Below are 24988 nucleotides of genomic sequence, written 5' to 3'. Positions count from 1 at the left end.
AATAAAAACAATCACAACACAAAACCCCGGAGAAGGAAATGGCAATCCACTCCAATATTCTTGCCTGGAGAACACCATGGACAGAGGAGCCTGGTGGGCTACAGTCCATGGGGTCGCAAAGAGTCAGACACGACTGAGCAATTGCTGCTACTGCTGCGACCCCATAGACGGCAGCCCATCAGCCTCCCCCGTCCCTGGGATTCTCCAGGCAAGAATACTGGAGTGGGTTGCCATTTCCTTCTCCAATGCGTGAAAGTGAAAAGTGAAAGTGAAGTCGCTCAGTCCTGTCCGACTCCCAGCGACCCCATGGACTGCAGCCTACCAGGCTCCTCCATCCATGGGATTTTCCAGGCAAGAGTACTGGGGTGGGGTGCCATTGCTTTCTCTGACTGAGCGACTACTCATACACAAAACCCCGCACGTCATGCTCAAAACATATTTGTTACAGACTTCCCTGGTGAGCCAGTGGTTAGGAATCTGCCTTGCAATGCAGGGGACATGGGTTCGATCCCTGGTCAAGGAACTAAGATCCCCACATGCTGTGGAGCAACTTAGCCCACACATCACAACTAGAGAAGCCAGGGCACCAACCACAACTACTGAGCCAATAAGCCGAAACCGGAGAGTCCATGCGCCACGACAAAAGGTCCTATATGAGGCAAAGGAGATCCTGCGTGCTGCAATTAAGACCCAACGTAATCAAATAAAAATAATAAATTTTTTTAAAAGCATGGCTTGTTAACCATATCTATGCACATGCGAGCTTCCCTTGTGGCTCAGCTGGTAAAGAATCCGCCTGCAATGCGGGAGACCAGGGTTCAATCCCTGGGTTGGGAAGATTCCCTGGAGAAGGGAAAGGCTACCCACTGCAGTATTCTAGCCTGGAGGATTCCATGGACTGTATAGTCCATGGGGTCGCAAAGAATCAGACATGACTGACGACTTTCACTTTCACATACATTCAAAAATTGTAATTTGACTAAGACAATCTAAAAGAATGATTGCATCCCAAAGTCTAAAAGGCAATAGATAGATGAATTTATTACCTAGTGAGTTCCAGTTCAACCTCTTGTATCCAGATCTAAACACTCTTAATAATTCCTGGGAATGGTCATCAAGAAGAAGAGACTCTGCCTCATTTAACGTTCCTGTGAGCATGTGATAATGATCCAACATACGTTGTATCCCATCCGTGTACCTGGACATTACAGGAAAGTCACTGACATTAGAAAAATGGATTTCACAAAAAGCTTAATAACCTTACAATACGTTACAAAAGACCAAAGACAGACTACAAATTTAAAAGAATGTCACTCTTCCCAATAACTTTCCTTTGTGGAAAATATTGGTTACTTCTTAATTTCAAAATGTTATTTATAGGGAACTCTACTCAATACCCTGTAATGACCTATACAGGAAAATAATCTCAAAAAGAGAGTATGTATGTATGTGTGAATGCTAAGTTGCTTCAGTTGTGTCCAACCCTTTGTGACCCTATGGATTGCAGCCTGCCAGGCTCCTCTGTCCATGGGATTCTCCAGGCAAGAATACTGGAGTGGGTTGCCAAGCCCTCCTCCAGCGGATCTTCCCGACCCAGGGATCGAACCCATGTCTCTTACGTCTACCTTCATTGGTAGGTGGGTTCTTTACCACTAGCGCCACCTGGGAAGCATGTATGTGTAACTGATAGTATAATCATGTATAACTGATTCACTCCGCTCTATAGCAGAAATTAACACAACATTATAAATCAACTATAGTGATATTGAAAGTTACTCAGTCATGTCTGACTCTTGGCGACCCCATGGACTGTAGCCCACCAGGCTCCTCTGTTCATGGAATTCTCCAGCAAGAATACTGGAGTGGGTTTGCCATTCCCTTCTCCAGGGGGTCTTCCCAACCCAGGGATCAAACCCAGGTCTCCTGCATTGCAGGCAGATTCTTTAAAATCTGAGCCACCAGGGAAGCCCCAAAATCAACTATACTCCAGTGAAAATTAATTTTTAAAAAAAAGTGCTATTTAAGTTTACATGAAATAAGTTTATCTTTACTATTTTAGACAAATGTATTAATACAAATTTTAAACATTTCTTAGTTCTCATTTCTAATGCAACAAACATTGATAGTTATAAAATCCACAAAAATGAAAACCTTGGCATGGGCAGGGGAGTGGTTCTCAATAATTTAAAAGAATGTAAAGGGGTCCCAAGATAAGAAGTGTTGACCATTGATTTAAAAGAAGAATCCTTTTACCTAAGAAATTTGTCCTCCTGGAGAGCAATGTTCCTTGCTAATTCGGGGACAGGGAAGCCCAGCTGTTCCAAGTACTTTGTTTCATTAATAATCTCCCTGAGAACAGGTGAAAAGTTGATTGAGAAAGCAGGCACTCTTTCAGGATTTATGGCGTCATCACCAGCGGCAGAAGTCTATGGGGGAGATGATGTTTCATAAGCATGGGAAGGGCTGTCCACAAAGCAATCAGATCAACACAACCCAAGTTATAAATGTGAATTTGAAAAAAAAATCAGGAGAAGGAAATGGCAACCCACTCCAGTATTCTTGCCTGGAAAAGTCCATGGACAGAGGAGCCTGGCGGGCTGGGACCTGGGATTATATGACTGAGCATGTGTGCACGAGGGTGGAGGGAGATGGGCTGGTGGCAATAAAGTGGGAGAACTAAAACAAAAAAAAAAAAATCAGTGGAGGGGTTTTGCTGCCCTGACAGAGCGGGGAGCTGACCAGAACTAAGCTAGAAGACAAACTTGGGTGCACAGAGTTTTTAAAGAACTTGATTTAGCACTCATGTTTGAAAATTGGGCAATTGCATGAAAAAATCCAAAAATCTGGCTTCCCTCAAAAAATTGGAAAAGCTGATGATAAATGACAAGAACAGACTGAAGCTGGGGAGTGGCTGTCCCTTTTGAATAGGACACAAGCCATCCAGTTCCTGATAAGCTCTACCTGGCCTCTTCGCTCATTTTAGTACCTACTTTGGAACTTAGGAGACCAAAGACCTGAAACTGCCAGGCCGAGGTCTTTTCGTCCCCACTGTTAATATTTAATTTGTTGAGCACTTGCTATATGCTGGGCCCCGTGCTAAAGATGGGGATGAATCATGTGAAACTGAGACAGGCTGGGACCTGGGACCCTTTGCTGCAATGCTTGCACCTGGACACACTTCTCCTCCAGTAACAAAATACAAAGAAATTACATGGGACTAAAAAATAACTGCATATACTTGCAGTTGGAGCAAATTCTAGACAAGAGATACAAAAAGACTGAAAAATCCTTATTGCCACTTCTGAAGAGCCATAGCAAAAACAGGGTGTCCAGAGCAAAAGGTCCCTGAACTCAACACCACCAAAGGGATGGGCAAATTACTTAAGCCACCCCTCTGGCCAGACCCCCCTGGACACACCCCTACCCTCACCCCATATAATGAACAAGCTCAGCATCCGATACTAGGGGAGTGAACAAGCAAGGGAACGTGTTACTTCTGACTCCCCATTGCTGCAGCAGGGGCCCCCAATAAAGCCTTGCTTTGAATTGCTTATCTGGCCTCTAGTCAATTTCTATTGATTGGGGAAGGCCAAGAACCCTGGTTGCTATCAAAGTGACACTTTCCTGTAAGTTAAAAATAATCAACCATCAGCAGTTTGAACCTGTTTCATACATGGTTCAACTAATATTTTGCATGTTCATGGTCATCTGATCCAGGTCATTTTACAAATTGGGTCCCTGAAGCCCAGAATTAAGCCAAGGAGTCAGAAGGGTTGCCTGATCCCCACCTGTTCCCTGACCATGACATTTTGCTACCTCCATGTTTTCCCTTCCTGCCTCTGTTCTTCTCCCTGATCAACCCCTGCCACCTCTGCCCTTCTTTGCCTTTGATTTTGGAAATACCTCTCAACTTCGTGAGAGTGAACACATCAGACCTCAAGGAAATGGGAGTTACCATCATCTTACACGGCCACCATAGTCTGGGGTGCGTGTGTTCGTGTGTGTGTGTGTGTGTGCACACATGTCAGTGCTCAGTCACGTCTAACTCTTCACGACCCCATGGACTGTAGCCCACCAGGCTTCTCTGTCCATGGGATTCTCCAGGTAAGAACACTGCTTCAGATCTGAAAAGATGCACCTTAGTAAGCAGACTCTTCTTCATGAGAGTTGGCAGGATCAGTTCTGTCGTCTCTCTCCACTGCTCATACTTTCTATCTTCATAGTCTTTCATCATCCTACCCAGTTCCAAATATTTTTGTTTGACCTATCAGAGAAGTCAGGCAAATGTCACTTTGTCCTTGAAAATAACAATTTTCTCTCTCTCCTGAAAAAAAAATCACTTAACACTTTATGCAAGAGGAAGCAGGCAGATTTGCACAAATTTGGATGATTTGCCTGCCATGGTATGGCTTAAAATCTAGGCTGATTAGTAAGACTCACAAACCTCAGCCCATGGCTGGGAGCTCAAAAAGAATGACAGTGATTCATGACTTGCGAAGACCATATGAAATTCAAATTTCAGCATCCATGAATGAAGTTTTATTGGAATACACCTGTTCATTCACATGTTATCTACCACTTTCTTTCTAGAAAGGCAGAGATGAATAGTTGCAACAGGGGCCGTTTGACCCACAAATGCCTAAAATACTTATTCTTTGGATGGTTAAAGAAAAGGTTTCCCAGCCCTTTTGATATAACAGACAAAAATGCATGAAGAGGAGGGACAGTATTATCAAAAAGAGCGTGGTCACCCTCTGGAGAGGCTGAAGATCAAGAGCAGGGGGAAGTCATGTGCTTGTCACCTGGAAGCTGTCATAGATATATGACATGTCATACATACGGAGATGTGGTCCCCAGGGACCACGGGAAAGACTGTCTGAGTTGCAGGCATGGATTTGAAATTGAACTGCTTCTCATGCAGGCAACTCTGCACAGCCAGTTCGTGCTCAGGGGTCACCTGGATTGAAGGTGCCACCTGGGCACGCTCAAGGCTACCCATCTACAATTAAACCGTGAAATACAGGACTTCCCTGGTGGTCCAGTGGTTAAGAGTCCACCTTCCAATGCAGGGCACATGGGTTTGATCCCTGGACAGGGAACTAAGATCTCACATGCCTTGGGGGCAACTAAGCCACAACTACTGAGCCTGCACACCACAGCTACTGAAGCCTGCATGCCCTGGAGCCCGTGTTCCGCAACAAGAGACACCACCGCAATAAATCTGTGCACCGCAACTAAAGAGCAGCCCCCGCTCGCCACAACTAGAGAAAGCCCACACGCAGCACTCACTCAAGACTCAGAGCAGCCTGAATAAATGAATAATTTTTAAAACGTGAAACTCAAAACGGGACCGTTGCAGCAGACATAACGTACTTCTCTTCCTCCATCACTGTCCAGGATCTCCTCTACTTCTTGAAATCTGAGGATGGTGTGCTTAATCCGGAAGAACAGAGACCGTTCCCAGTAGATGGCACCTGCTACCGGGGGATGGTTCTTATACAACGGGGGGTTGTCGAGGTTCTGAACAAAGATTTTGTTAACTATGTCAATCTGCAAAGCAATCAGACAAATTCCATAAGCAAGCAGTATCAGCGTGCGGGCCAAGACAAGATTGAACTTGAGGTTTGTATCTTTAAAGAAATGAACATGGAATGTCAAGAAATACTTAAAGGTACAGAATAGTGCTTTTACTACTTAGTCTCTACTGCTTTTTCTTATTCTCTGCAGGAATTTTTTGTTTGGTTTAACATATGGGATGATCCAGACTGCCTTGTACTTACAGACTGTGTACAATCATTTGGGGGACCATTTTTTGGCCTTGCCATGTGGCTTGTGGGATATTAGTTCCCCAGCCAGGAATCAAACCCAGGCCCTCGGCAGTGAAAGTACAGAATCTTAACCACCAGATCACCAGGGAATTCCCCGTGGAAATTCTGAAATCTGTTCTAGACATGACAGGTGGCCAGGCCTCCTGCATCGTGTGTGTGTGTGTGTGTGTGTGTGTAGTACATGCCACTGAGGTTTTATAACTGTTTATCGTGTAATATTTTTCTAAATGTGGTACAATATGCATGACAAAATTCACCATCTTAACCATTTTTCAGTGTGATTTCAGTGGAATTAAGTACATTCATGCTGATACAACTTAGCGACTGAACAACAACAAAATGCTGTTGTGCATCCATCATCACCATCCATCTCCAGAACTTCTTTCATCTTGAAAAGTTGAAACTCTGGGTACCCATGAAACACAGTAACTCCCCATTTCCCTCTCCCCCAGCTCCTAGGAACCACCTTTCTACTTTGTCTTTATGACTCTGACTACTCCAAGTACCTCATGTAAATAGACTCATAGAGTATTTGTCTTTTTATGACTGGCTTATTTTAATTAACACAAAGCCCTCAAGTTTCATTCATGTTGTATTAATAGCATATGGCAGAATTTCCTTCCTTTTTAAAGCTTAATAATCTTCCATGTGCAGATATAACGCACTTTGTTTATCCACTCATCTATCAGTGGACCCTTGGGTTATTTCCAGCTTTTGGTAGTTGTGGATAGTGCTGCTATGAGCATCAATGTTCAAATATCTCTTCGAGACTCTGCTTTCCATTATCTGTGTATATGCACAAAATGGAACTGCTGAATCATATGGCCTGCTGCTGCCGCTAAGTCACTTCAGTCGTGTCTGACTCTGTGCGACCCCATAGACGGCAGCCCACCAGGCTCCGCCATCCCTGGGGTTCTCCAGGCAAGAACACTGGAGTGGGTTGCCATTTCCTTCTCCAATGCATGAAAGTGAAAAGTGAAAGTAAAGTCACTCAGTCTAACTCTTTGTGATATGGCCTGGGCTTACACTTTAAAATAAATTTTGCAACCATAATTCAAAAAGACACATGTACCCCAACATTCATTGCAGTGCTGTTTACAACAGTCAGGACATGGAAGCAACCTAAATAGCCATCAACGGATGAATGCATAATGAAGTTGTGGTACATATATATACAGTGGAATATTACTCAGCCATGAAAAGGAATGAAATTGTGTCATTTGTAGTCATGTGGATGGACCTAGAGTCTCTCATACATGAAGTAAGTTAGGAAGAGAAAAACAGATACCGTATATTAATGCATATATATGGAATCTAGAAAAAGGGTACAGAATGCATCTGTTTGCAGGGCAGGAATAGAGACGCAGATGTAGAGGTCATGTGAGCACAGCAAGGAGAGCGGAGGGTGGGATGAATTAGGGGAGTAGCACTGACCTCCACCATGTATGAAATAGACAGCTAGTGGGAAGCTGCTGTATAGTGTAGGTAGCTCAGTCTGGGGCTCTGCAATGACCGAGAGGGGTGGGATGGGAGAAGGGTGGGAAGGATCAAGAGGCAAGGGATATATTAATATGCATACCTATGGTGATCTACATTGTTGTACAGTGCAAACTAACAGAACATTGTAAAGCAATTACACTCCAATAAAAATAATAAATTAAAAAATAAAATAAGCATGTCACCCTCTCATGGGAATAATTAGGTGTCAGAGGCAAAATAAGATCTGCCCCAATAATGGTCCTGATCTCCAGAATTTATGAATACATTATATCATAAGGAGGAATTAGGTAGCAGGTGGAGTTAAGGTTGCCAATTAGCTGACCTTACAATAAAGAGATGATCCTGGATTATCTAGGTGAGTACAATGTATAATGAGTATCCTTACAACAGGAATGTGTATATGAACACACACATGACCTTCACACTACTTCACTCTTGTTACTATGATTATTACTATGACTAATTCACTCAGGGCCCATCACAATGTAATGGCATATAAGATTGATGGCATATAATATTGTACTTCATAAGTTCTTACTGAATTTCTCCACTAAATAAGCAAACCCACTTCCTTTTGGTTACCTGTTTTGATTATACAACATGCTATTTTGGGAAAATTCCACAGTTTCTCTGAATTTAGATGAGAAAGACAACAGTGTGGTCCAGTTGCTTACATTTTGCCAAGTGTATTTTCACTGCTACGACAGCCACAGATTTTTTTTCAGTTACCTCTTTACAATACTGCGCAAGGATATCATTAAATTTCATCATCATTTGTCGATTAATGGCCTCCCGTGAACGAATATGTTTAAATTTTAAAAGCATATCAAATGCTGCTTCAGCTGATCGAAGTGTCTTAAAAGATTCGTCAATAAAATTTTTTGCTTCTTTTTCAATAACCTGCCAAAAACAAACAAACAAACAAAGCCAAGAAAAAAAAACCCTCAGGACCCTGTAATTATCCCACAAAAAGCAAAATGTCAAGAAAGAAGCAAAACAAACCAAATATGTACCTTGAGAAGGATTTCCATTGTACTTCAGTGGAAGCTATACTGTGTTAGCTACAGTACAGGTAGGTACAACTCTTTGCAACGCCAGGGACTGTAACCAACCAGGCTCCTCTGTTCATGGAATTCTTCAGACAAGAATACTAAAGTGGGTTGCCATTCCCTTCTCCTGAGGATCTTCCCGACCCAGAAATTGAATCTTGGCCTCCTGTATTGCAGGATTCTTTACTATCTGAGCCACCAGGACTTCCCTTAGCGGAAGCTGGGGTCCAAATAAAAATAGCAGACCACCTGCTGCATCAGTTTTCTGCTCTCTCCCTTCCACTAGTCAAAATGATGGAAAAGGAAATTTTTAAAATACTAACTGATAAAAAATAAAATAAAATAAAATACTAACTCATATAGACAAAGAAATGGGAGAGGACACAACAGCAAAGATACTTCAGGTAAACTCATTCTGCCTGGGGAGTAGGAGTGGGGACAGAGGACATTGAGAAATGTTCATTTTCACCTTATGCTCTTCTGCACTGTTTTCATTTTTCACTAAAAAAGCAGGGATCCCTTTTTATGATTTGGGGGGGAAAAAACCCTAAACATAACTAAATAACCCAACAGAATCACAGTATCCACTTCCAAGGTCAAATCAAAGGATGTGTTACTTGCCAGGACTTCGATCTTGAAGTCGTCCATCACGTATTTCCAGTACTGGGAGCACTTGATGCTAAAAGGGTCAAAGGTCAGGTTTTCCATGGGGGTGACCAGGCCATCCACCCTGCACAGGACATCATCAATGCGCTTGGGATCCCCAGTCACTGCTTTCAGCTCTGGACCAAATATGTTGTAGAATTCCTCCACGACCTGTCCAATCAAACAAAATGAGGGAGGTGACCATTTGGTTTTCTCATGATGCTTCTCATGTTATTAATAAATGGATTGTGTCACACAGGTAACTTCCTCTCAGTCTAAGCCCTTGGGTTACCCACTGCACAAAGGACCAGTCCCAGATGCCCTGACAGAGTTTTCAAACTTTGCAGGCTCAGGACCCTACCCCCTCTTTCTGTCTCTTCCCATCCTGCTCGTCCCCTGCTGCCTCATAGTCCCCCCAGGCCTCTTTCAGATCCATGTTCCTTTCTGTCTCAGGGCTTTTGCACACACAGTGTAAAATGTCTAGGTGCCTACTGTGTGTGCGTGTGTGTTAAGTCACTTCAGTCATGTCTGACTCTTTGTGATCCCGTGGACTGTAGCCCACCAGGCTCCTCTGTCCGCGGGATTCTCCAGGCAAGGATACTGGAGTGGGTTGCCATTCCCTTCTCCAGGGGATCTTCCCTACCCAGGGGTCAAACCCACATCTCTTACGTCTCCTGCATGGACAGGCAGGTTTTTTATCACTACTGCCACCTGGGAGGCCCAGGTACCTACTACTCATCATTAAATATGCCTTCATCTTTTCCGACCCTTTAGAACAGGGTAGACCCCCTACATGGGTAACTCAAACAGTAAAGAATCTGCCTGCAAAGCGAGAGACCTGGGTTCAATCCCTGGGTTGGGAAGATCCCCTGGAGAAGGGCACAGCGACCCACTCCAGTATTCTTGCCTGGAGAATTCCATGGACAGAGGAGCCTGGTGGGCTACAGTCCATGTGGTCAAAAAGAGTCAGACACAACTGTGTGACTAACACCTTCACTTTCAGGCCCCTACACACACACTTCCAGAGCCCCCTCTATTCCCCTTTCTTTGCACTCATCTCAGCTGTAGCTATGGATCTGAGTGATTTTTTTCTGTCATGAGAATTTTTTGAGGTAGACCATTTTTAAAGTCTTTATTGAATTTGTTACATACATTACTGCTTCTGTTTTATGTTTTTAGTTTCTTTCGGCCGAGAACCATGTGGGATCTTAGTTCCCCGACCAGGGATGGAACCTACACCCCTTGCATTGGAACACGAAGTCTTAACCACTGGACCACCAGAGAAGTCCCTCCGTGTGATTAGCATGTCCACCTTCTTTCTCTTCCACTAGACTGTGAGCTCCACGAGGCAGAGATGATGTACATACAGGGCAGGCTTCTTAGGTGTGGGACTCAGGCAGGCGCACAGGGCCCCAGGCTCCAAAGGGCTCTGGGCTGGATTGAAGTCTCTGCTATTAACATCCTGAAATTCTCGACCACTTTATCTCTGAGCTTGTGTTTTGTAAATCAAGTTGGGGGAGGCGGGAGGCAATCATGCACGCATGTGAGCAGATAGGCAAAAGCTGGCTGTGGGCTGTCCACGACACCCCATCGAGAGGCAGCACGTGAGGCCCATGAGCTGAGACTCCCAGCGAAGCCACGGTACGCAGGAGTTCAGGGAGACTCAGAGTCAGTACCCGTCAACGTGTTGCAGCTGCGATGAGTAAACAAGGACAGTGACATCTCAGAGAGGCCACCTTCTCCCTTTGAAGCAGAGCTGGCTTCCAATATTTCGTAATAATCATAAATGGAGTATAACCTTTAATACTGTGAATCCTACCATACAACTGTAACCTATATAATGTACATCAACTACATTTCAATTTTCTAAAACAGATGTTTAAAACAAGAAAACCAAGGAAAGTCCCTGGCAGTCCAGAGGTTAAGACTCTGCGATTTCACTGCCGAGAGCCAGGGTTTAACCCCTGGTTTGGAAAATAAGATCCCACAAGCTGAGCACTGAGGGAAAAAAAAAAAAAAGAAGAAGAGGGGGAGGGGAGAAGGGGGATGTCACTGAAGGGAAAGCTGCAAAGGTCAGGTGTGCTTTGGGACATTCTGGAACATTCTGTTTGCTCTGCAGGCATCTCTCCTGGCTAGACACTCCCGGCCTCCCTGCTCCCAACTGACACGGAGAGATCCACCGTCAAAAAGCCAAACTGCCTTCCATGGAGCAAATCCCAGATCTGAACGCCTTCACATGCATTGAAGACCCAGCCTCCCTACCTGCAGGATGTCATAGAGGTCCTGGCAGATGGTGGCCATGTAATCCGTTCTCTCGAACAGCCGTTTCCGATCAAACTCCCACCGAGCCTCTCTCCCCGAAGCCTCAATCTTGGCCCGGGTGTCGAAATAGGCCTTTTTCCACATGTTGAGGGTGTTCCTGGCCTCCAAGGTCTTATGCTGTGCGCTCGCTCGGTTTTCTCTGGGAAGCAAAGAGATGCTGTGATGGGCAGGAGGGCAGAGCTGCGGGGAGGCGGGGAGTTGGAGCCACGCTGCTCCCTGGTGGGGAGGGGCAGGTTCTAAGGGGACAATCCTAAGCAAAGAGCTGAGCCTCTCTGATGACATAGCCTCATCGCAAACAGCTTCCCAGGCAAGAGATTGTTCCGCCAAGAAATTTGCAGGAAAGCAATTTGCAGCGGTGTGGGCAGGATTCCAAGCCACGGCCCAGGTAGACCTTCACCACAGCTGCCCCTCAATGGACAAAGCTGTGGTTTACCTGATAAGTTTTCTGTTTGAGCTTGAAGGGAAGCTGGTGGTCTTGGATCCATGGGGGGAGGGGGGATGGGGCTGTAATATGGAGCAAAATGATAGTACTAAGATTTTGGTACCTATTTCACTTATATAGATTATTTTTTAAGAAAGTAAAAAAGAGAGAGAGAGAATTCTCTGGCCGTCTGCTGGTTAGGACTCTGCACTTCTGCAGGGGGCACAGGTTCAATCCCTGGTCAGGGAACTAAGATCCTGCATACAGCTCAGCCAAAATAAAAGAGAGAGTTAAAAAAAAAAAAAAAAGATTAGTGTCCCCTTCCAGATTTGATCCTCAGAGTCTGTTCCACCTGAGGGGATCCTCCATGTTCCAGGTGTGAGGTTCCCTCAGACCATGTGCCTCGGTCTCTCCAAGGATAATTTGTGACCCCATGGACTGTATCCGCCAGGCTCCTCTGTCCATGGGATTCTCCAGGCAAGAATACTGCAGTGGATTGCCATTTCTTCCTCCAGGGGATCTTCCCAACCCAGGGATTGAACCCAGGTCTCCTGCACTGCAAGCAGATTCTTTACTGTCTGAGCCATCAGGGAAGCCCCTAATTAAGGAAGATGGTCCTGATTAATCCACACAAGTGGAGTATTATTTGGCCATAAAAAGAAATGAAGCACTGATACAGGCTACACCATGAAAACACAATGCTGAGTGGGAGGAGCCAGTCATAAAAGACCACAAGTTGTCTGACTCTATTTGCATGAATGTTCAGAAGAAGCAGATCCACAGAAAGTAGATCAGTGGTTGCCCAGGGTTAGGAAGGGAGTGGGGAGGGGGACAGGCAGCTAAAGAACCCAGGGTTTCTTTCTGGGATGAAGGAAACTTTCCAAAATCACTGACGACTATGGATGCACAACTCTGAATCTATTGGGCTGGCCAAAAAGATCATTGCATCTGCTGGAAAAACCTGAACAAACTTTTTCACCAACTTTGTACTAAAAGCATTCAATTGTATGTTTTAAAAGGGTGATTTGTACAGTCTATGAATTATGTTTTGATAAAGCTGTTTAGGGCTTCCCAGGTGGTGCTAGTGGCAAAGAACCCTCCTGCCACTCCTGGAGACATAAATAGATGGGGGTTTGATCCCTGGGTTGGGAAGATCCCCTGGAGGAGGGCTTGGCAACCCACTCCAGTATTCTCGCCTGGAGAATTCCATAGACAGAGGAGCCTGGCGGGCTACAGCCCATGGGGTCGCAAAGAATGAGACACAACTGAAGTACTTAGCACACACACAAAGCTGTTTAAGAGCTTAAGTAACACATAGCACCGCCAGTTCTTACTTGAACAAAGTCCGCAGATTCACCACTTTGCAGACTCTCTCGGCAATCTCCCAGGCAATGCGCTCCATGAGCGGAATCATCCTCTCGTCTTTGTTGTAGTGGCGGGAGATGATCCACACCATCCTCAGGGCACTCATCATGGAGGGGATTGTTTCCAAGACAACATGAAAGCTAGATCCATGTGTTATGTTCTAAAAGGAGAGGTGGGTACAAACAAAAGAGCAAGGCAAGCTGGCTCAGTCTCAGGGCGAACGGTGTAAGAGAACAAGTTTCTCTTGTTTACAGGAAGTTTCATTTTTTTTTTAATTTAAAAGATATTTTAAGATGGTACAGAAATACTCAAATGAACTTTTTGGCCAACCCAATTATTAAATGTATTTCTGGATTTTATTACTTTTGGGGAAAAAACAATATGCTCCTGTTGCAGGTCTCTCAAGTTTTAAAAAAAATTTTACATTCTTTTTCATATTCTCTTCCATGATGGCTGATCACAGGATATTGAATATTATTCCCTGTACAATATGGTAGGACCTTGTTGTTTCTCCAATCTATAGCATATATAGCAGTTTGCATCTGCTAACCCCAACCTCCCACTCCTACCTTCTCCCACCCTCCTCCCTCTTGGCAACCACAGTCTATTCTCTATGTCCCTGATTCTTGTTTCTGTTCCATAGATGGGTTTATTTGTGTCATATTTTGGATTCCACATGTAAGTGATATAAATGGTATTTGCCTTTGTCTTTCTGACTGACTTCACTTAGTGTGATAATCTCTAGTTGCATCCATTTTGTTGCAAATGGCATTATTTCATCCTTTTTATGGCTAAGTAATATTTCATTGTATAGGTAACGCATCTTTATCCATTCATCTGTTGATGGACATCTTTATCCATTCAACTGTTGAGGACATCTTTATCCATTCATCTGTTGATTGACATCTTTATCCATTCATCTGTCTTGGCTATGATACACAGAGCTGCTACAAACAAAGGGGTGCATGTATCTTTTTGAATTAGAGTCTTGTCTGGCTATATGCCCAGGAGTGAGATAGCTGGATCCTATGGTAATTCTATTTTTGGTTTTCTGAGGAACCTCTATACTATTTTCCACAGTGGCTGCACCAGCTTACATTCCCACCAATAGTGTAGGACTGTCTTCTTAATTAAAAAAAAAAAAAGTTCTTATCATGGAAGAAAGTGTTTAACAAACAAAAGAAGTTTGAAATAGGTAGGCCTGTATAATAATGACTCCTGGCCTTGGAATACTGTACTGTGTGCATGATAAATCAGAGGGGAGAGGAATCATGAAAAAGGAGATTACACTTGTGGTGGGAATGTAATAAAATGGTGCACTCACTGTGGAAAAGAGTTAAATATAAAATGTTCATGGACAGTTAAATATAGAAATATTGGGACTTTCCTAGTGGTCCAGTGGTTAAGAATCTGCCTTTCAATGCAGGGGACATGGGTTCCATTCCTGGTCAGGGAAGTAAGATCCCACATGCCCTGGGGCAACTTAGCCACTGCACCTTAACTAGGGAGCCAAAGAGCCACAGTGAAGACCCCTCCTGTGTCCTGCAACTAAGACCCAACACAGCCATAAATAAAGAAATGTTTTCTTAGAAACACAGAAGTATCATATGACCCAACAATTCTACTCCTGGGTATATGCTCAAACATATTGAAAGCTGAGACTCAAACAAATATCTGTACACCCAGATTCACAGCAGCATTATTCACAATAGCCAAAAGGTGGGAAACAAACCAAAAGCCCATCAACAGAAGAATGGATAAGCAAAATGTGGTGTATACAGTGGAAAGCTATTGAGCCTTAAAAAGGAATGAGATTCGAACATATATTGTATCATGGATGACTCGTGAAAACATTATGTTGGGACTTCACTGGTGGTCCAGTGGCTAAGACTCCAAGCTCCCAATATAGGGGACCCGGGTTCAATCCCTGATCAAGAAACTAGATCCCACATTCTGCAACTAAGACCCAGTGCAGTCAAATACAAAAAAAAAGGGAAGGAAATAAAACATTGTGTTGAGTGAAATAAACCATACACAGAAGGACAAATAGGGTATGGTTCCATTTCTATGAAATTCCTAGAACAGGCAAATTCATAGAGTCGGAAATTAGAATAGAGGTTACCAGGGGCTAGGGGGAAATCAGAGTTGTGGCTTAAGGGATGTTGAGTTTATGTTGGGGACAGTGAAAAAGTTTTGCATATAGGAGGTGAGGTGATGATGGGTACCCAGCACTGGGTATGTATTGAATGTTATCGAACTTACTCTTATGAGTGGTTCCAATAATAAATATCATGTTATAGATATTTTACTGCAATTTTTTAAAATGCTGAATAAACAAACAGAAGTTAAATCCATGTGGCTGACTTTCCACAGTGCAGTGCACCCAGCCTACCTTGAAATGACGTTCCACTGTGGAAAGAAACCTCACGTTATCTGAGGCCTCCATGTGGAACTTGAACAATTCAGTTAAGACAGGCTGCAAGTTGGCCACAAGCAACGAATCTGATTCCTTGATCACATCCAAGACTTTTCTGACTATTGGAAGCTTTGTTTGTTCATGCAGAGCACTTAGGGTGGCATTTCTTTCCCGCCAGAATTCAATTTCAGCCAGAGGACCGTTACCCTGCAATGAGCACACAAACATCATCATCATTAGTGGGGAATGGACACTGCGGTTGCTCCTCCAGCATCCATGCCCCTCTTCCCAAAGGCTCTATAGTTAGGAACTAATCCATGCAAGGACTTCAGGGGCGGACACCTGACCTAGGATGGTCCAATTAGAGGGAATCTCAGGACTCCAGTTGGGAACGCTAGACACTCCATCCTTCTCTGGACAAAGTGGTGTAGGGATGTGGAGTCAGAAACTGCTACAAGTTGTCACCATGAAGGAGACCAGCCCGAGGAGGAAGCCCTTTCAGAGAGGAGATTGGAACCAAGAAATTTACAGAGAAACCCAGCTAGATTGCCAGAGTCCTGATCAAACTGTACCTGAAACCAGCATTGCCCTCTGGACTTTTCAGTGAGCCAACAAATCCTCTTTCTTGCTTAAGCCAGCTGAGTTAGACTTTCTCATTTTTGTTTTTTTCTTTTCAGCTCAAAAATCCTGACTGATATATAGTATTATCTTTATCAATATCAGGGAGTCATCTGGTAACACACTAACCTTAGAAAGCCCAAGAATGACATCTCAGGTATGTTTACTTCAATATGTTTAAGAAGGCCACAAAACAGTAAGAAAAGAGGCTAGATCACACAGATTCCCAGACTCTTGGCTCTTTCTCAGGATGGCAAGCATGAACTGGATTAAGGATCTGCAAAAGCATTGCACACGGTACCTGTGGCGTCTTTTTCATCTGGCCCTCAAGGGCTGTAGATATCTGATTCAACCAGTTTATCACGCATTGCTCCAAAATTTCAACTGTTTCTGGGTCAGCTGCCAGTTCAGATACCCCTCCCTCTACGCTGATGCTCGGCATTTCTAACTTGATCTCACCTAGTAGAATAAAAATGGTCAGTCAGCCAGTAGTTTGGGGGAAATGATTACAGACAACAATCTTCAAGGTAATTCTGGATCTTCTCTCCACACATTAGTATATAGCCTGGTACATCATGATCCTCATATTTCTATATATCCCTCTCTTTCATTAGAATGTACTAAAACATTTTATTTATTATTTGACTGCATCAGGTCTTATAGTTGAAGCATGTGGAATCTTCCCTGTGGCTCACAGGCTCCAGGGTGTAGGCTAAGTAATTGAAGCATGCAAGCTTAGTTGCCGCCCCAGCCTGGCATGTGGGATCTTATTTCCCCAACCTGGAATCAAACCTTCATCCCCTCCATTGGAAGGAAGATTTTTAACCACTGGACCACCAGGGAAGTCCCTAAAACATTTTAGATAATTAGATCACCGTAGCAGCATCAAGCTCCATCAAAATGATTTAGCTATTTATTAATAAGAATTCCTGAGTTTACAACCTAATGTCAATTTAAAAACTGAACAAGCAGATCTCAACAGATATTCGAGAACGTCTCCAGCATGAAACAGACAATCCAAGATAAGTCAGCAACAATGACTTCAGAGGACATTGAGATAAAAGAAAAGATGGGGGGGTTAATTCCAACTATTAGAGATTTGAGATAATATAGCATCCATCAAACAAGAACAGAATGCTATGGAAAAGGTACAGTCACAGAATAAGTGAAAGTCTAATCAAAAGTTGTGAAGGTAAAAGTTGAGGAACTCTTTAGGCACTCTTTAGGAACTCACAGGCAAAGAGATGGAAAACACAAGTGAAAAGATAAGTAACAGAATCAGCAGCACACATCCAACAGGAATATTAGCAGAAGAAAACAGACAAATAGTGGAGGAAATTATCAAGAGAGTTTTTTATACTAAAAGGCTAGATCTTCAGACTGAAAATACAGAGTGCTCAGCAAACAATCTCATAGAGTGCTTAGCAATATGAATGCAGAAAGAACCTCACAAAGGTTCCCTCCCACATTATCCCTGACTGAAATGCCCTTGCACCCCAATTCCACCTACCAATGCACTGCTCATCATTTCAGATGAGGTCAAATGCTGCCTCCTTCAGGAAGTCCTCTTTGATTCCCTCACCACTTCTCCCAAATGGTCTCACTTTTCCAAGCCCTAAGGACCCTAATATCTATCTCAAGTTATTTTTTCTGCCATAGTTCCTTGGGCCCTAGATTATAAAATCCTTGAAGACAAGGATTTGTCATTCTTCATTCTTCTTTATGTTTCTTACAAAGACCAGCTCTGTGTCTTTCACATCAGGAGCTGGTAAAAAGAACGATCATAAATTAAAACCCCAAAAATCTCCTGAATTCTTAAATTTTTCTTCTTCTTAGGAATTTTTTTTAATTGCAGGATAATTACAATATTGTGATGGCCTCTGTCATACATCAACATGAATCAGCCATAGGTATATATATATGTGTGTGTGTATGTGTGTGTCCCCTTCTCTTGAACCCCTCCTCTCCTCCCTCCTCATCCCATACCTCTAGGTTGTCACAGAGCACCAGTTTGGGGTTTCCTGCATCATACATTTCCACTGGCTCTCTGTTTTACATATGGTCACATATATGTGTCAATGATATTCTCTCAGATCATCCCCCCTCTCCATCCCCCACTGTGTCCAAAAGTAAATTCTTCTTAATGGAAACATCCTGCATAATCAAGGAGAAAAACTGAAGCCTTACCTTCAAGTTGCTGCATTGTTCTTTGAATACTACTTGCAAATTTCTGGATGTTCATTAAAAATTCATCTCGTATTAACTGAATGCTGTGATATTCTATTGCTTCCCCAGGCATGCTAGGTAGGTCTATGTCATAATCAAAAGAGTCTATGCCTTCTCCAGACGTGAGTCCCAAGTTGGCATCCTTGTGCTGACTGAAGGACAAAGCTGGCAAGAAAACCTGAAAAGCCAAGTTTAAGAATCAAATCATTTGTACCACTTTTTTAGATTCCACATATATGCGATATCATATGATAGTTGCCTTTCTCTGTCTGATTTACTTCACTCAGTATGACAATTTCTAGGTCCATTTCAAGTTGCTGCAAATGGCCTTATTTTGTTCTTTTTTATGGCTGAGTACAAATGACCTTGAAAACGGAAGAAAAGTCACAGATGTAGAAAACAAATTTATGGTTACCAGGGAGGAAAGCAGGGAGCAGGGGACGGATAAATTTAAAAACTGGGGGACTGGGATTGACATGTATACATCACTGTATATAAAATAGATAACTAATAAGGACCTGGTACATAGCACAGGGCGATCTACTCAGAGCTCTGTAGTGAGTTCTATAGGGAAAGAATATAGAAAAAGAGTGGGTATATGTGTATATATATATATATAACTGAGTCACTTTGCTATACAGCAGAAACTAACGTGATGTTACAAATCAACTGTAATCCAATAAAAATGTTTTAAAAAGAAACAACTCACACAACACCATATTCAATAATTCATGCACTTAAGCTGCCTCTGGCTTTGAATGTATTTGTAGCATAATAGAGACAAAACATGGTCCACTGGAAAAAGGAGTGGCAAGACACTTTAGTAGTCTTGCCTTGAGAACCCCATGAACAGTATGAAAAGGCAAAAAGATATGACACTGAAAGATGAACTCCCCAGGTCGGTAGGTGCCCAATATGCTACTGGAGAGGAGTAGAGAAATATCTCCAGAAAGAATGAAGAGACAGAGCCAAATCGAAAACAATGCCCAGTTGTGGATGTGACTGGTGATGGAAGTAAAGTCCGATGCTAAAGAACAATATTGTATAGAAACCTGGAATGTTAGGTCCATGAATACAGGTAAATTAGAAGTGATCAAATAGGAGGTAGCAAGAGTGAACATAGACATTTTAGGGATCAGTGAACTAAAATGGACTGGAATGGGCAAATTTAATTCAGATGACCATTATTTATATTACTGCAGGCAAGAATCCCTTTTAAGAAATGGAGTAGCCCTCATAGTCAACAAAGGAGTCTGAAATGCAGTACTTGGGTGCAATCTCAAAAATGACAGAATGATCTCTGTCCATTTTCAAGGCAAACTATTCAATATCACAGTAGTCCAAGTCTATGCCCCAACCAGTAATGCTAAAGAAGATGAAGTTGAATGGTTCTATGAAGACCTACAAGAACTTCTAGAACTAACACCCAAAAAAGATGTCCTCTTCATCATAGGGGACTGGAATGCAAAAGTAGGAAGTCAAGAGATACCTGAAGTAACAGGCAAATTTGGCCTTGGTACAGAATGAAGCAGGGCAAAGGCTAATAGAGTTTTGCCAAGAGAATACACTGCTCATAGCAAACACCCTCTTCCAACAAAACAAGAGAAGATTCTACACATGGACATCACCAGATGGTCAACACCGAAATCAGATTGATTATGTTCTGTCAGGGAATGTTTGACGGGAGGATTCCTACATGCTGTCTTTCATGAGTCCTTTGTCCCTCTTCAAGGGGAACAGCACGCTGCTCCCAGGGACTGAGGTCATTATGTGAGGCAAGCATGAGTCTCCTTTAGTAAACATTCTCCTTAGGACAAAACAGCTTAATCTCCTTCCCCTTTCTTGAGATATGGATTGTCTCCTGACCTTGTGGTAACAGTTGCTGTACATTTGGTTTTCTGATCTCTATCATTCCCGAAAGAAGTTTCTTGTACTGCAGCCTATATATACTCACAGAAAAATCATTAAAGCACCTTTGCTCCATCAGAGCTTAGGTCCCCGGGTCTTTTTTGTCTCTCTCTCTCTCTCTTTCTCTCTCTCTCTCTCTTTCTCTCTTTCACTTTCTTACCGTCGACTCCGCACCACAAGGTTCCGGTCCATTAAAGGACCCCAACAAATGGCGCCAAGAACAGGGACACTGGTGTACGTGGCATATCGGGCGGACTGACTCAGGGACCTATTGAGGTCGGTAAGTACTAAGGCATGGGTTAAACGGCTGGCCAGCCCCATTATTTTTCTACTTTACTTCACCATTTGTTTAAATTTCAGGGACTTCTGGCCTCACAGCAATGAATAGAGGCTTGCCTTTAAACAGTAGTTGAACATAATCCTTAGTTTCCTGATAAATGCAGTTTTGATATAGAAATCTGGCTCCAGGTCAAAGAAAATGTTAAATGAGCAGCCAAACAAGGAAAAAATATTCCAATTGATCTCTAGCCCCTATGGGCTCTTATTAAAGCTATAATTTTGCCATTTCAAGGTACATTCTAGCCCTTCCAATATTTAGCAACAGACAGAACACTTATTACATAAATATAAATTAAATGATTAAACTTTACAAAAGGCCCAATTAAAACAATACAAAATATCTCAAAATTTTCTTACTAGCCCTGCCCCGGCTGCTCCAAATGCTTCTCCTCTGCCAACAGTCACAACTCCAAAAGTCTCTCATTTGTTGGAACCTAATGAAAAGCTATGCTAATTTTTAAACTAGATTAGAAGCTGCTATTTCCCGTACTGTAATAGGAGAAGAAACCAAAAAACAGCTAGAGAAATTACTTGCTTATGAGAATGCAAATCAAAAATGTCAAAGAGCTATAGCTGCAATTTGTGAGACTAAGATTATTATTGATTATTTGAAAGCTTATTGCAATCTAGGATCAGAAACTCAAAAGATACAAATGCTGATTGAGGCAATGGCTACTACCTTTAGAAAGGAAAATGAAAGATGCTTTAACTGTGGAGATAAAAATCATTTAAAAAGGGGCAAGTTCTATCTTTTCCCTCAAACCCTCAACATCCAGCAGTGCTGCCGTCGATATACCAGCCCTAAATGATTTTTTCCTTACCCTCAAGCAGTCCCTACTAGAGTGCCTACCAGACTTTTTGGACCCCTGCCCCCACAAACTTTTGGTCTTTTGCTTGGCCGATCTAGTCTGACTTCTAAAGGAATTACTGTTCACCCTGAAATAATTGATTCAGATTATAAAGGAGAGATTCAAATTCTGATGTCATCTCAGATTCTATGGCAATTCAAAAAGGGGGACAAAATTGCTCAATTACTTCTTTTACCTTACATTTCTATTAATTCCTCTAATAATGTATGGACAGATGGGTTTGAAAGTACAGATCAAAAACAATCTTTGTGGACATCATTAGTATCTGAGTATGCCCGACCAAATATAAATATCAAAATTAATGGTAAAAGATTTTCTGGTCTCCTCGACACTGGATCTGATATTACTATTATTTCCAAACATTTATGGCCCAAATCCTGGCCTGTACAAAAGGTCTCTCGCCAAATTGCAAGAATTTCTCAAACTAAAGTACAAGAAGTTTATCAAATTGTTCAAATATACTCATGTGAGGGACCAGAAGGCCAACCTGTAACATTAAAACCTTATGTGATAAATGTACCCTTTAATCTAATAGGAAGGGACTTACTTATACAATGGCAAACTCAGATATGCATTCCACATTTTTCCTAGGGGCCACTGCTCATTTAACAAACAAAACAATTATTAATATAACTAAGAAAAATTATGAGCCTATTTGGACAAAGCAATGGCCCCTTATGAAAGAAAAATTACAAGCTACTAAAGAACTTATAAACACACAATTAAAATTGAAACATATTGAAGAATCTTGCTCTTTTTTGCAACCAGAGATCCCATCACCTATTACTGTTCCTCAAAATTGGCACATTATTATTACTGATTCACAAGATTGCTTTTTAAATATACCTTTACACCCTTTAGACCGGCAGAGATTCACTTTCTCTCTCCCTTATCCTAATCATATCGGGCCTCATAAAAGATTTCAGTAGACTATGTTACCTCAAGGTATGCTTAAAAGTCCTGCTACTGCTGCTGCTAAGTCACTTCGGTCGTATCCTACTCCACGCGACCCCATGGATGTCAGCCCGCCAGGCTCCCCCGTCCCTGGGATTCTCCAGACAAGAGTACTGAAATAGGGTGCCGTTGCCGTCTCCGTAACAGTCCTAGTATTTGTCAGAATTTTGTAGCCAAGCTTTACTTCCTATGTGACAACAATTTCCTCATGCATATATCATTAATAATATACTATAGCTACCAAAAAGAAAAATGATATTTTTGACACTGAATGGCTATGATATTCTTTAGACTCCGGAGGAAACTGATGAAAATAAAATATTTTTTGAAATTGCAAAACCGGTTCTTCTTGCATGTGCAGTTAGGAAAAGGTTAACTTGTTAAAATATTTTTTTTTTTTTTTTGAGCTAAAGTTCTGCCTGGGAAACAAAAATAGGTCTAAGAAAAAACCTTAAGTTAACTCTTATCATGTCCTTGGGATACACAGCCCACTCTATCTAGGACTCCAGCCATTAACAAATTGGTGGAGCTCAAAATAAATAAAACAAAAGGATATTTTAAATTTCAAACAGAGAACTATGCCTATGTATCTAAAATTATCTATGTCTCAATGTATGTCTTTGTTTTTGGATAGTGTGGAATTAATGAGCTCTATTTGGATTCAGCTTTACATGAACTGAAGGGTGTTCAATGTTGGGTATAATGTTTATTTAAATGTGAATGTGATTTAAATATAATTATTTGTTAATCTAGTTGGGACATGTCTTGAGTCATCAACATTATATAATACTTTTATTATGCCTTGATTTAAGGTAAACTAAGTTTGTCAACAAAAAGGTAACTCTTTATACATATATATATATATATATATATACACACAAATATATAGATGAGATAAAAACTTTTAGATAAGCTCTTAGAAATAATTGTATTTTTGATAGAATGATCTATTATCTATAATCTGGAGCCGTCTCTTGGGATTGGAGTGACTTAGGTTTCTAGAGTTGTGCTGAACTAAGTAGTAGAAGTTTGTTGAATGGCTGGGTCATTTCCAAATGAAGTAGGATTTTGAAGCGTTAATTGCTGAACATTGGCTTACTCTTAAAAGGGGTTTTTCTTGCAGAAGAGCTGAAGAGATTTTGAGCTGTTAATGAATATAAATATATATTTATATATGAATGGATATATATATAATATAATATGATTTGAGAAATATGTTCAACGGTCTATAAAATGCTAACATACAAGACATTTCATGGTTGCTATAGAAAAGTAAAATATATGCTTTTAATAGAAAGATATAAGAAATGGCAAATAAAATGATGAATACAAAAATATTTTTTTAATTGTTGAAACATTTATTATAGAATAAAGTGGTATTTACATAAACTTTACTAGACTAGTTTTTCATTGTCGTTCTAGCTACAGCAAGTGTTCTTTCTCCAAATTAAACCAAATTGGAAACAAGAGAAAAATTCTAGGAAAACAATATTTAACAGAATTAACTTTGGTCAGCAGATACATTCAGACTGCAACTATATTAGAAAATGCAGTTGAAATGCTTGGGTGGATCACAATGAAAACCACAAAGTATGGTATGTTTATTTAAAATAAACATTGGATTTGTTTATTATGCTATCATACTTTGTTTTGGCCTTTTAACTTTTAAAGATATTTAGTGCTAGAATTTTAAAAAGGCTTATGACAAATGAAAGAAAATTTTATGGCAAATTGATGTAACTCATTGTCCTGAACTTTCTTCCTCTTCCTTCTTACATGTCTTGACCCACGTGGCTAGACCCACGTGGATGGTTTCAAAGTCTTACTCACAGCATTGGATATGGAACCATAATTTTGGTGATTGTCTTAACAATTATATTTGTTGTCTACCATTGCCTTCATGCAAAGATTGTCAAAACTAAATAAACTCTGATGGTCAGAACTCTTCTAACAAATATTATAAATAAATAAGGGGGAATTGTCAGGGAATGTTTGACGGGAGGATTCCTACATGCTGTCTCTCATGAGTCCTTTGTCCCTCTTCAAGGGGAACAGCACGCTGCTCCCAGGGACTGAGGTCATTATGTGAGGCAAGCATGAGTCTCCTTTAGTAAACATTCTCCTTAGGACAAAACAGCTTAATCTCCTTCCCCTTTCTTGAGATATGGATTGTCTCCTGACCTTGTGGTAACAGTTGCTGTACATTTGGTTTTCTGATCTCTATCATTCCCGAAAGAAGTTTCTTGTACTGCAGCCTATATATACTCATAGAAAAATCATTAAAGCACCTTTGCTCCATCAGAGCTTAGGTCCCCGGGTCTTTTTTGTCTCTCTCTCTCTCTCTTTTTCTCTCTCTCTTTCTCTCTTTCACTTTCTTATCGTCGACTCCGCACCACAAGGTTCCGGTCCATTAAAGGACCCCAACAATGTTCTTTGCAGCCAAAGATGGAGAAGATCTATACAGTCAGCAAAAACAGGACTGAGAGTTGACCGTGGCTCAGATCATGAACTCCTTATTGCCAAATTCA

The 24988-nt window shown here is 41.7% G+C and overlaps 1 protein-coding gene across 2 annotated transcripts in view; it reads right to left on the bottom strand.

The window, feature by feature from the left end:
• The window catches only part of DNAH10 (dynein axonemal heavy chain 10), a 164138-nt gene that overhangs the window by 122331 nt on the left and 16819 nt on the right, over positions 1-24988 (bottom strand). Inside the window, exons 6-16 of one of the 2 annotated variants that reach the window (XM_043902040.1) lie at positions 18352-18568; positions 16466-16623; positions 15523-15753; positions 13100-13290; positions 11285-11483; positions 8999-9193; positions 8058-8228; positions 5374-5550; positions 4139-4264; positions 2254-2426; positions 1047-1198 (exon numbers count right to left, since the gene is read on the bottom strand). In XM_043902040.1, the coding sequence (XP_043757975.1) occupies positions 1047-1198; positions 2254-2426; positions 4139-4264; positions 5374-5550; positions 8058-8228; positions 8999-9193; positions 11285-11483; positions 13100-13290; positions 15523-15753; positions 16466-16623; positions 18352-18568 (1990 nt within the window). The remainder of the gene's footprint in view (positions 1-1046; positions 1199-2253; positions 2427-4138; positions 4265-5373; positions 5551-8057; positions 8229-8998; positions 9194-11284; positions 11484-13099; positions 13291-15522; positions 15754-16465; positions 16624-18351; positions 18569-24988) is intronic. The other variant, XM_043902041.1, reaches the window with a different exon arrangement.

The sequence above is a fragment of the Cervus elaphus genome, chromosome 5 (genome assembly GCF_910594005.1).
Source record: "Cervus elaphus chromosome 5, mCerEla1.1, whole genome shotgun sequence".
Lineage (NCBI taxonomy): Eukaryota > Metazoa > Chordata > Mammalia > Artiodactyla > Cervidae > Cervus > Cervus elaphus.
The sequence above is the reverse complement of the archived record's forward strand: the minus strand, read 5'-3'. Positions and strand labels throughout refer to the sequence as shown.